Source organism: Eumetopias jubatus, unplaced genomic scaffold (assembly GCF_037043125.1).
Source record: "Eumetopias jubatus isolate StellerSeaLion01/CBP00866 unplaced genomic scaffold, mEumJub1_p1.0 scaffold_5, whole genome shotgun sequence".
Taxonomy (NCBI): domain Eukaryota; kingdom Metazoa; phylum Chordata; class Mammalia; order Carnivora; family Otariidae; genus Eumetopias; species Eumetopias jubatus.
Window position 1 is genome coordinate 111,363,056 of NW_028274811.1, and position 12,776 is coordinate 111,375,831.

The following is a 12,776-nucleotide window of genomic DNA, read 5'->3' on the forward strand; positions in this document are numbered from 1 at the left end:
AGTAGGCATATAGTGGGACTGTTCCAGGGAAACCAGGATGTATGGTGGAGTGGGCAGAATAATGGCCCCCAGACATGTCCACATCCTAATCTGCACAACCTGAGAATATATGGCCTTGGATAGCAAAAAGGACTTTGATGATGTGATTAAGTTAAGGATCTGGAGGTGAGGAGATTATCCTGGATTGTCTGGGTGGATCTAATGTAATTACAAGGGTTCTTAAAGGAGGGAGGTAGGAAGGTCAGAGAAGAGAGAAGATGCTATTCTAATGGCTTTGGAGATGGAGGAAGGAGCTACATGCCAAGGGAACGTGGGAGGCCTTCTAGAAGGTGGGAAAACAAGGAAGCCAACTCTTCCTAGAGCCTCCAGAAAGAACAGAGCCTTGCCGACATTGATTTTAGGACTTCTGACCTCCAGACCTGTATGAGAAGAAGTTTATGTTGTTTTAATCCACTGTGCGTGTGATAATTTGTTGCAACAGCAAAAGGAAACCAATACAAATATTTATAATTTATAATACATTTATATTTATGCTAATATAATTTTAAGTTACAAAGGTAAGTAATAACTAAAACAGGTATAAATTTTCATCTAACATCATATTGATAAGTTGAAAAATATCATTAAAGTATATTGTATAGAGCAATGGAAAAACTAAAGAACTGGAACAAAAAACTGATTAAAAAAATTTAGCCCCAGAAAGAGGGACTCTGCATGGAGAGGGTTAGATAAGGAGACTCTAGTTTTTTATTATAAATCTTTTGGTTAAAAAATTAGTAGTTTAACCCCAGGCATGTATATTTTATTTTGAGTATTAATTTTTAAAGTAAGACTGTGTTGGGGGAAGCCTCCAAGAGCTTATTGGGCTCAGGTTCTCCAAAGCTGTAGCCCCCACCCTTACCTGCTTACAGATTCCACCTCACCCACAGACCCTCTCCTAACCTTTTACTCAGCCAACAGCTTCCTTGGCACAAGACAGAGCCAACTGGTAGGTTCTCCTGAAATAAGGCAGGAGAAGGCACTGCTGGATGAGGAATGTTCCCAGGATTGGGCCCAAGCACTTTAAGAGATCTGGAGCAAACCCTCAAGCCCCATCTGTATGGCGGGCAGACCTTGGGTTTACCTCACAATGCTAATAAAGGGCCTGGGAGAGCTTAGAAAAGAGAAGAGTCTCCTTTTGCCACTGAGAAAGCACTGATGTAGGAGCCCAAAGGAAAAGGCTGAGGCCAGCTCTGCCATTGACTAGCAAGTCCCTTTTAGTCTGGGCTTCAGCTTCTCACTAATGAAATGAATAGGGAAAGGAAATACATCTCCTAAATCTTCCAGCTCTGTGAGTCCTTTACCCTGCTTCAGCTGCCTTCCTCCTTCCAAAGATGACTGGGAGGGTCCTAAGTCAGCCACAGAATCATCATATATCACACCTCAGAGTTTCAGAGTTCTTTGAGAGGGTCTGCTGCAACCCACTCATTTTACACATGGTAAATCAGCCCCAGAGAGACAAAGTTATTTATTCCTGGTTACACTTGGTAACAAGTGCGAGAACCTCTAGGTTCTCCTGTGACTCCTCACTTGTACCCTAGGGTTCCATGGTTATCATTTGCCATATGGAAGGCACAGAATGGTACCTGTTTAATATGCAAACAAATTGTATCTGAGTTTTTTTAAAAATCCCATATAAGATGCCATTATGGATAAAAACATACTAATAACTGTATATAAAAGATGAGTGGTTATATTAGTTTTCTGTTGTTGTGTAGTAAATTACCACAAGCTTAGTGGCTTAAAATAACATACATTTATTGTCTCATGGTTTCTGTGGGTCAGGAGTTCATGCATGGCTTAACTGGGTCCTCTGCTTACAGGGATCACAAGGCTGCAGGCAGGAGTTAGCTGGGCTGCATTTTCTTTTTCTTTTTTTTTTTTTTAAGATTTTATGTATTTGACAGAGAGAGACGCAGTGAGAGAGGGAACACAAGTGGGGAGAGTGGGAGAGGGAGAAGCAGGTTTCCTGATGAGCAAGGAGCCTGATGCGGGGCTCGATCCCAGGACCCTGGGATCATGACCTGAGCTTCAGCTTAATGACTGAGCCACCCAGGTGCCCCACCCAGGGGCTGCATTTTCATCTGGAGGCACAATTGGCAAAGATTCTTCCTCCAAGTTCACTCAGGTTGTTGGCACATTTAATTTACTTGCTATTATAGGACTGAAGGCCCCAGCCTCTCATTGGCCATCAGCTTCTTGCTGGCCCTCAGCACCTGGCCACGTGGACCTCCTAACATTGCCACTTTCCTGAAGCCAGCTAGACTTTGAGGCTTCTAGAGAGAGTCTGCTAGTAAGAGAAAAATCGTATATGACATAATGTAATCATGAAAGTGACTTCCCATCACCTTTGCCACATTCTATTGGTCAGAAGCAAGCACAGGTCCCACCCACACTCAAGAGGAAATATACAAGAGCACAAATACCGTATCAAGAGAGGTGGCACCTTAGAGTTTATCCACCAGATAGATAAGTGTAAAGAGGACTGAAATTTCTATTTCTACTTAAATTAAGTGTAAAGAGAACTGAAATTTTAACTCCTAAGACAAAAAGAAAACTAAGGTTGAGCCATTGGATTTTGGAACGGGAGGTATTGTTCCCCTTGAGAATAGTTTCAGTGAGTAATAAGGACCAGTCTGCCACAGTAGATTCAGGAGAATGGAAAATGAGAAATTGAGAGAGTGAGTAGAGAGAACTTTTTCAAGGAGTTTTGCTATGAGAGAGAACAGAGAGATGAGAGAAAAGTTACTCTATTATGTTTGTATGTTCATTGGAACAATGCAATAGGAAGGGGAATTTTAATGGTCCAAGAGAGAGGGAAGGATCATGGCAAGAGCAAACCTCTTGGGTAAGTAAGGGAAAGGGGATGAGATCAGTGTTCAAGGTAAAGAGACTTAAGACAGATGAGGACAGCTCTTCTATTTTCAAAAAAAGCCTGGTATATGGATTCAGAAATAGGTCAGTGGTTAGATTGAACGGCCAGAGGATAAGGAAGTTTTTTTCTGATTGTTTCTGTTTCTTCAGTGAAGTAAGAACAATGTCAACAGCTGAGAGTCATGGAGGTTTGAATCAAGAGAAGAGAGATAGTCTTCCTGAAGAATGGGAGAGCAACATGAACAAAACAAGTTATAGATCTGCCCAGCAGTGCTAGGACCCACCTGAGGTTTGTGTTCATAAATTTAAGATGCAACCGGTTGGCAAATCTGCGTATTTTTCTCTCGCCACATTCAACTGCTTGGGTACAGTCTCGAAGTAGAGGCAAAGGGGCATCCAACCAGTGTTAGATGTGTTGTGGCTTTGAAAGTTAGACACAATACAAGGAGAGGGACAAGAGGGGTGTGAGAGTGTAGCAGAAGTGACAGACATGACTGTCCAATCACTGGGTAAAAATGGGAGTAAGGATACGAGAGGCCAGGCTGCAGATAGGTAGCAGAACAGCTCCGGTAGACCAGGGGCCCTGATAATAAAGATCTGGTACAGTCTGCAACTCGTGGACAGAAGATGGACCAATAGGAGTTTGTAAGCCACCCTGGAGAATAGGATGCTTGCAGTAGAGATTTTGAAGGTGGTGAAATCTTTGGTGATGACAAAGTCTAGGGTATGATGAGGGCAGTGGGTGTCTAAGGCAGGGTGGAAGGTAAACTATTTAGAAGCAGTGACCTGCAGAGGAAGTAGTGACCTCAGGAGAGCCACATTTTAATTAGAGCAAAAAGGTGAAAAGAACATTGCCACGCAGGGGATTTTCCTCTTCTTCAGGAAAACCTTTGCTGACCCCTTGAAAGAGTATCTGCTTTATTACATATAAGTCTTCAGAGCACTGACTACAGTTGAAATTTTTTACTTATTTATGAGAAGCCCTGATAAATATTCATGATGTCCAGCTAAGCTCATGGAAAGCAGGCACCACACTGCCTGGAACCAGTGGGTGCTCAGCATCCAGCAAAGTGCCTGGCACATGCGTACTCAATCAGTATTGGTGGCAGGAAAGAAGAAGGAAAAGAACAGACTTTTAGAGCAACTGTGAGGATTCTCTGTATGAGTGGAAGAGCAGTGTATTCATCCACCCATTCATGTCTTTGGTCTTTTGTTCTTTCTAGGGAGCAGAGAGCCTGCCTTACTCCAGGCCATGGGGATGGAGCTGTATTTAGGTTCCTGAGGCTGCCAAGGCTCAAGCAGCCGGAAGCTGGGTCTTGCAGCTCCTACATGCCAAAGCTGTTCTTGCTCAAGCTTCTGCCTAAGTCACGGAGGCTTCTAACCCCACACCCACAACAGTGTTTGGAGATAAAGAGTGAGGTGTTCACCTACCTGGGGCTGGGGGCACTTCCATTAGCAGCCAGTCCCTGAATGGTGCAGCCCAAGGAATGCCCCTGCGGCTCCCAGGCAGGGCTCAGCAACTCTCCCACCAGGGCCCCTGTTGTCTGGAGGAGGTCAGTGGGATCTTGTAAGTGTCCTTTCCTCCCCAACAGGAGCTCCTGGGTCTAGGATCTTGTACCTTGAGACTTTTGTGGGAATTCTTTCCTTCTTTTCAGTAGTTCAAAGGATCTAAATCTGAGCTCTTCTCCATTTCTGAGAGGCAAAGAGAGATGTAGAGAAGTTGTGTTAGGAGCAAAGATAATGTACTTTGATGATAATGCTTCTAATTATAAGCATAACCTTTTAAGGATCCTTTCATTCAACACTATTGAGGACCCGGGCATCGTGGGGTTACAACAATGAACACGAGACACCATTATGTCCCTGCCTCTAAGGCTCTCAGAGTTCACGGAAGACATAGCTGAAATCCCAGAGACAATGGCATGAGTGAAGTTGGTGTTCTACGAGGGTTCAGAAGAGAAAGGTATTCTTTCCAGATGGTGAAAACAGGGAAGGCTTGTGTTAGAAGTAGCATCTAAGGTACTCTTTGGAGAAATGGTGTTGCCAGTGAGGACACTGAAGAAGACTGACCAAGCCTTTGCCAGCAGAATCAAAGAATCTCAGGTTTGACTTTGATCTGAGTCTGTAGAACATTGTGGAAATGAGCACCAGTTTTGGAGTCAGAAGAAACTGACTCCAAATCCCAGCTCTGCCACTTACTAGCTATGTAACCTGGGACAAGTTACTAAACCTGTCTTAGCCTCAATTTTCTGATCTGTCAAATGGGGATAACAATAGTTTCTACTTCAGATGATTGTTGTTAAGGACCAATTAAGTTGAGCCATGCAAAGAACTTAACACAGTGCCTGGCACATAGTAATTGTTTGCTGAAAAGGTTAGCTAATTCTAGCATGGGTCTGACTGGCTGCCCAGACAGTGAGCAGCCTAAGGACAGTGACCAGGCCTCAATTACCTCTGAATCCTCCCAATCTTATTACTGGGCACAGGGAGCCAGTAAAGGTTTGCAAAATAAATGATTGGACAGAGGAGACATCCTCTTTATCAATCTCTTAAATTGCAGGTGAGGGAAGGTTGTTAGGGGAATGAGTATGGTTGCATCTTAGAAGGAGTTTTAAAGAAGATTGCGTTCGTGCCAAAGGTTTTTCAAGAAGATAAAATATCATCTGTCCTTTAAGGCACTGGTCTGCCTGAGGTTTGTCTCTAGTAGTGTTTGAGCATTGGCTGTAGTAGGAACAATTCAGGCATTTTATGTGAGGGAAGAAAATGTTGAGTGAGATGACCTCTAGTGTTGCCAGACAACCTGTGCTAAGACCACAGAGAAATGCGTTCACTCCCTTCCCGGCTCTGCTATTCCCACAGTAGCTGTGTGACCTTGGGCAAGCTCTTGTGAGAATAAATCCTATTGCTTTTGCAGGTGTTGAACAGCTACATGATGCATTGGATATAAAGCATCGTGTGGGTGACACTTACACCTGGGATTTCTCCCTCAGATCCTGTGCAGGACAGGTCTGAGTCTGGTGCTGGCTTCCCATGGGTTTTCTGTCACGACTTGACCCATTTTTATGAGATCACAAGGAAGGCGGAGGAAATGTTCTTTATCACTTGTCCCCAGAACACCCCAAGTTAAGATCAGGCTTCCTGTCCTGGAACCCTGAGTACAATTAGATCCAGAGTTAGCCTCTGTGCCAAGGAAACAAGAACGAACAATGGATCCAGTCACTGCACATCAAACTCACGTCTGCTTGTGCCAGCCAGGGCCTGGAGACATAGCCTGGAGAGTGAAGTAGGAGCTAGGCCACCCCCTGCTCCCACCAGCATCACCTCACCCGACGCAGGAAAGCGGAGGCAGTGCCAGGTAGAGACCAGGCACTGAGTTCCCAACACAAGGTCTGTTCTATTGGCCCACAAGCCGCACAGTGTCGGGTGGGTTACAAATCCTAGACTCACCCCCCACTTTTTTTTTTACAATGATTAGCTTAATTTTATTTGCAGTTATCAGAAGCACAAATATATATAGCCATCTGGTATTTTATGAGTTTCCAGTGTTCTGATGGAGCCCATGACAGAAGGGGTTAGGCCCCTTCTTTATCCTAATTCCTTCTTTCCTCCTGGCCACTTAACTGCTCCAGCTCTGGTCTACTCTCTGTAGTGTCTTATTTTGGTCCACATGAGACTGACTAGTTATATACTCATATCAACAATAATATCAAACGGCAGAATTCATAATCCCTCTGTATACATTTCTTAAATATGCAGGTTTTTTGTTTTGTTTTATTTTGTTTTAATAGACTTTATTTTTTAGAGCAGTTTTAAGTTCATAGCAGTATTGAGCAGAAAGTACAGAGTTCCTCTATACCCCCTGCCACAACAGATCCTCAGTCTCTCCACTATCAGCATCCCCCACCAGAGTTACCATGTGTTACAATGGATGAATCCACATTGACCCATCATTGTCACCCAAAATCCGTAGTTTACATTAGGGTTCACTCTTGGTGTTATATGTTCTATGGGTTTGGACAAATGCATGACAGGGGTCCACCATTGTGTTGTCACACAGAACAATATCACTGTATGAGAAATCCTCTGTGCTCGACCTAACCCTCCCTCCCCTCACCCCTAGCAAACAATGATCTTTTTATTGTCCCCTTAGTTTTGCCTTTTCCAGAATGTCATATAGCTGGAATCATACAGTAACTAACCTTCTCACGTTGGCTTATTTCACTTAGTAATATACATTTAAGTTTCTCCCATGTCTTTCATGGTTTGATAGCTCATTTCTTTTAAAGATTTATTTATTTTTTAGAGAGAGAGTGCACAAGCAGAGGGAGGGGCAGAGGGAGAGAATCCCAAGCAGACTCCCTTCTAAGTAGGGAGCCTGATGCAGGCTTAATCCCAGGACCCTGAGATCATGATCTGAGCTGAAATTACTAGCCAGATGCTCAACCAACTGAGTCACCCAGGTGCCCCAATAGCTCATTTCTTAATAGTGCTGAATAATTTTCCATTTTCTGGATATACCACAGTTTATCTATTCACCTACTGGAGGACATCATGGTGGCTTCCAAGTTTTGGCAATTATGAATAAAGCTGCTATAAGTATCCACGTATAGATCTTCGTGTTGACATAAATTGCAACTCATTTGAGTAAATACCAAGAAACATGATTGCTGAATCATATATATTAAGAATACGTTTAGTTTTAATGAATTGTGGAACACTACATCAAAAACTAATGATGTGCTGTATGGTGACTAACATAACATAATAAAACTCAAAACTGAAAAAAAAACATAAAAAGCAAATACCAAAAAAAAAAAATATGTTTAGTTTTGTGAGAAACTGCCAAACTGTACTCCAAAGTGGCTGTACTGCTTTGCATTCCCACCAGCAATGAGTGAGAGTTCCTATTTTCCACATCCTTGCTAACATTTGATGTTGTCAGTGTTCTGGATTTTGACCATTCTAATAGGTGTGCAGTGGTATCTCCATGTTGTTTAAATTTGCAATTCCTTGATGATATAGGATGTGGAGCATCTTTCATATGCTCATTTGCCTGCTGTATATGTTTCTTGGTGAGGTGTCTGTTCAGGTCTTTCGCCCATTTTTTAATTGGGTCGTTCTTTTTGTTGTTGTTGAGTTTTAATGGAGGTAACAGTCCTTTTTCCATTATGTCTTTTGTAAATATTTTCTCCCAATCTGTGGCTTGTCCTCCCATTCTCTTGACAAATGCACGTTGGGGGCACCTCGGTGGCTCAGTCAGTCAAGTGTTCAAGTCTTGATTTCAACTTAGATCATGATCTCAGTGTCGTGAGATCAAGCCCCATATCAGGCTTCATGCTGGGCGTGGAGCCTGCTTAGGATTGTCTCTCTCCTTCTCCCTCTGCCCCTCCCCACCCACACATGCTCTCTCTCTAAAAAAAAAAAAAAAAAAAAAAAAAAATCAATTTTTGTCCTGCGTTTTCATCCTAACATACCTACTCAACTCTCTTCCTTCTGCTCACACCCCCATCTCCAACTAGGTCCTGTCAGCCTGCTAGCGATAGGCCTCGTGGCCATGCACTGCAGTGGGTGCCCTGGTAACTGTGCCCACCACTTCTGCCACAAGTGAGAGCCTTCCAACCTCCTCGGGAGCAAGACTTCCTTTGCTTTAGTTCCACTGCCGTGTTTTGCCCAGTGTCCTGCCACCTTTTTTTATGTGCATTCCAGAACAAGGCCACTCAATCATGCTCCACCAGCCAAGAACTTACTCAGTTTTTCTCTTTGCAGTTTCTATCACAAAAGTAGTGCCCTATTTTAAAAATAATACTATGTATGCTGTTTAAAACTCATTTTTAAAAACCTATTTATACATATAACATTTATAAATTATTGTATATAATGTTTACAAATACTTAGGAAAGGTCTGGATTTGAGCACACCACCCTGTTAAAAGTAGCTACTTTTGAGGACAGAAGTAAGGAGAATTAAAGTGGAATGAGGCAGGGGAGGATACAAATAGGGATGTTCCTTTTTTCTTTATATATTTCTATACTATTTAATCTTTTTATAATAGGCATTCATCACTGCTGTATTTTTTAATTAAATGGAAAGCAAGTCATATTCCTTGTTATATTTCCCTGAAATTCTGATAAGCCCATAGGAGTATGAGCCCCTGCACTCCTGGTAAAAATCATTGTACCAATGGGTAGCATGCATGAGAATCTTCATCACTAGCACAAAGACCAGCAATTTGTGTGCTCTCAAGGAAGCAGCAGGGTATAAAAGGAAAATCACTGTGGTGGGAGCCAGGACACCTGAGGTCAAGTCTTGACGCTGCCCCAGCTCGCTGTGTGACTTTGGACATGTGCCCTGCCCCCTCTGGGACTAAGTGTCCCCATGCATTCAGTGAGTATATGCGACTCATTAATCCACTTGGCCAAAAGCTCCAGGAGGATGGTGCCCTGTGTCTCTTATTCAACAACATGTAGCCTAGTGCCTTGCACAGCTGCAAACACTCAGTGGCTACTCACTAAATGTTTAGTGAGTTGTAAATGATTTTTGGAACCCTTCAGGGAAAACGAGGAGGCAGAGTGGGCACCAGTGGGTGTTGATACCTATCATATCTGCCATACATCTACCATTCATCTTTCCATTCAGCCTTGTGCTAAAGAAAGTCCTGCCTTGCTTTCTTCCCACAATATACTTCTGAACCCAACAAAGACCCATTTCCTGTGCTCTCTCCCTTAGACTTAATGAGCCCTTTATGAACCATGGGGGTATGATGAGCAGCACTGGTGGCCAGCCTCTGTACCTGGCTCTGGGACCATGCCCCATGGGGGAGGTAACTTGTCCTTTCCTTGTCTGGAATGGGGTAGGATGGTGAGTCCCAATGAGGTCCCAGAGAGCTTCCGGCCCAATGTTGATATCTCTCCCTCTGGAAACATATACCTAATTAATATCAACACTTTGGGATGTCCTAAAGCAGTTCTCAAAGTTGGTCCCCAATCCAGCTGCTGCATCAGTGTCACCTGGGAACTTGTTAGAAATGCACATTTTTTGGCCCCATCCCAGACCTACTAGTCAGAAACTCTGGGGATGGGGCCCAGCAATTTATTTTAACAAGACCTTCAGATAGTTCTGATGCACATGAAAGTTTGAGAAACACAGCCTTAAAGAAATGACTGTGCCATGTGGACTGTAGAAAGCTTCTAGGAGCAAATTAATATATAAAAAATTGACATTTCCTGTGCTTAACTGGAGAATTTTCTTTAATCCTAAAAGGAAGATAGCAATGGAATAGTAACCAAGACTCAAGGCTTGCACATGGGTCCAGATGGATTCTTATAGGGTCTGAGCCGGGAGCTTCTACAACCCAGGCCCCTAAAAGTACAGATGGAGAAACTGAACCTTCAAGACAGGGAACAACTTGCCCAAGGATACACAGTGAATCATAACAGGCTGAAAACCACAACTCTATGCAAACATGTTATATATAAATGCTGTCAGCTCTTAGTGCTCCCAGGAAAAAGAATAACTGCTAGTTACTCTGAGTGTAGAGGAACTGATTCTTGGTGGCTAGAATTTGGAGAGTCACCTGTATTGGCAGTCAGGGGATATTCTGAGAGCAGAGCTATATTGCCTTTGCCAGCTCTTCTTCCTCCCCCTCATCCCACTGCCCATTATTCCATAGTCATTGGAATTCAAAAGATTAAATGATAAAGCTATTGGATACTGCTTTCACAGTGTGAAATAAATCACTCTCAATTCAGTGGATGTTATGCTGGTGTAAAACCTTTACTGGCAATCATTTGTAAGAAATACATTTTGATATCCCATTTTGATGTAATTGTGATTAGGGGTACTCTGTGAATATCTTTATTCGATGTTATTGGTTCTATAAATCGGGGACTTGGATAAACAGAAAGAGCATAGGTGCAAGGCAAGCTGGGACCAGGGTGTAGGACGTGGGTGGTTGGAGACCCTCCATCTCCAGTGGCTGCAGTAACCAGGGCCCAGAAACTAGAAGGTACATGTAAGCAGAAAGGGGTCAGGCTGAGGAGGCCTTGGGCGAGTCTGAGATGGCTCATGACCCTGAACATTAGGGAAGGCTAGCCAGCACACAATGACTCAAAGTCAGATGGACTCAATCTGCTTTCTAGAAGGTAAGTCCATTCACTGAGAAATCAGGGTCCCATTCACTCATTAATTCATTCACTCACTCACTGAACAAGTATCAGCTGAGTACCCACTCTAGACCCAGGTACCATGCTAGGTGCTAAGGAGACAGGGGTGAGTAATACTCCTTTTTTTTTTTTTTAAAGATTTTATTTATTTGAGAGAGCGAGAATGAGAGAGAGAGAGCACATGAGAGGGGGGAGGGTCAGAGGGAGAAGCAGACTCCCCGCCGAGCAGGGAGCCCAATGCGGGACTCAATCCCGGGACTCCAGGATCATGACCTGAGCCGAAGGCAGTTGCTTAACCAACTGAACCACCCAGGCGCCCGGTGAGTAATACTCCTTGATGGAGTTTTATGACCTAGCAGTAGAGACTGAAAATAAATAAGAAAAGAAGCATAATTATGAATTAGGATAAGAGCTATAGGGGGTTGGGGAAAACCTGTCTAAAGAGGTGAGGTTTAAGCTAAGATCTAAAGCACAAGTAAAAGCAAACACTTGAAGAGGTGTGGGAAGAGCTTCCTTAGGGAATGGTATTGCAAATGGCCGTGAAGTGGGAAGAGCTCAGAGTCCAGAAGCTGGCGAAGCATTCCGAGGAGGAAGAGATATAGAAGGAAAGAATGGAAAGGCAGGCAGGAGCCAATCATGTGTCAGAGTGTTATTTCAAGAGCGGAGAAAAGCCCCCTCTTTAAGCAGAGGGGCATGACAGAACCAATAAAATTTTTTTGGAAGATTTTATTTATTTGTCAGGGACCATGTGCACAATCAGGGAGAGTGGCAGGCAGAGGGAGAAGCAGGCTCCCCGCTGAGCAAGGAGCCCGATGTGGGACTCGATCCCAGGACTCTGGGATCATGACCTGAGCCGAAGGCAGATGCTGAACCAATTGAGCCACCCAGGCGTCCCTAGAATCAATAAATTTTTAAAAGACCACTGGAGCTGCTGTGTGGAACACAGATTAGAGGGATAAGAGTGGAAGCAGATTCATTCCATGGAGGAAGGGATGGCCCATACTGAGCAAGTGTTCAGTGTCCAAGCCAAGTCAGTTGGAATTTGCAAGGGGACAGAACCTTCCTTCTCCAAGCACATGAGATTGGATAGCATGTATTGGGATAGGGAGGCCAAGCCAGGTCCTCTTGACTCCATAACTATGTGGACACAAAGGTTCTGGCTGAAAACATACCTGGACACAGGTGTAATGAGCCTGCCAGGGTCATTCCTGTCCCTTCTGGAGCTGGAGGAGGTTTGAGGCTGCTGCAAGACTTCCTTGCCGTGGCTGTAGGGTAGCGAGGGCTCCCATATAGGAGAGGTGAGGCAGGGACGCATAACACAGCACATTAGGTGGCCCCATATTCTCTCTGCCTTCCTTCTTTTTATAACAAATAATCTCCTCCCAACACCCGGGTACATCGTGTTCTTCTTCCTGGTTGTGCATCACCTGGGCTTCTGTGCGTTCCTTCTGTTTCTGACTGATAACTGTAAGCAGGCAGAGCCCTGGAGCAGAAACACAGATGGCAAGAGATAGCCCAGCTTAAGTTTGAGCAGCTTTCTCCAAATCAACCACGTTAGTGAAAGCTTAAACAATTCAGCCTTTGCTTTGGAATTGCCAGGTCCCTACCTCAGAGCAGCGACAGATAAAACCAAGCATACCTTGAAAATATTCAAGGTCTTTCTCTTGGGGAGGATATTGTTCTAAACACCTTAATCTGGCT

The 12,776-nt window shown here is 43.8% G+C and overlaps 1 protein-coding gene across 1 annotated transcript in view; it reads right to left on the reverse strand.

The window, feature by feature from the left end:
• SLC36A1 (solute carrier family 36 member 1) overlaps positions 1–12,415 on the reverse strand; it is a 67,564-nt gene extending 55,149 nt beyond the window's left edge. Inside the window, exons 1-2 of the mRNA XM_028106602.2 lie at positions 12,248–12,415; positions 4,345–4,605 (exon numbers count right to left, since the gene is read on the reverse strand). Of these exons, the coding sequence (XP_027962403.1) occupies positions 4,345–4,366 (22 nt within the window). The 5' untranslated portion in view covers positions 4,367–4,605; positions 12,248–12,415. The remainder of the gene's footprint in view (positions 1–4,344; positions 4,606–12,247) is intronic.
• Between the last annotated feature and the right edge of the window lie 361 nt (positions 12,416–12,776).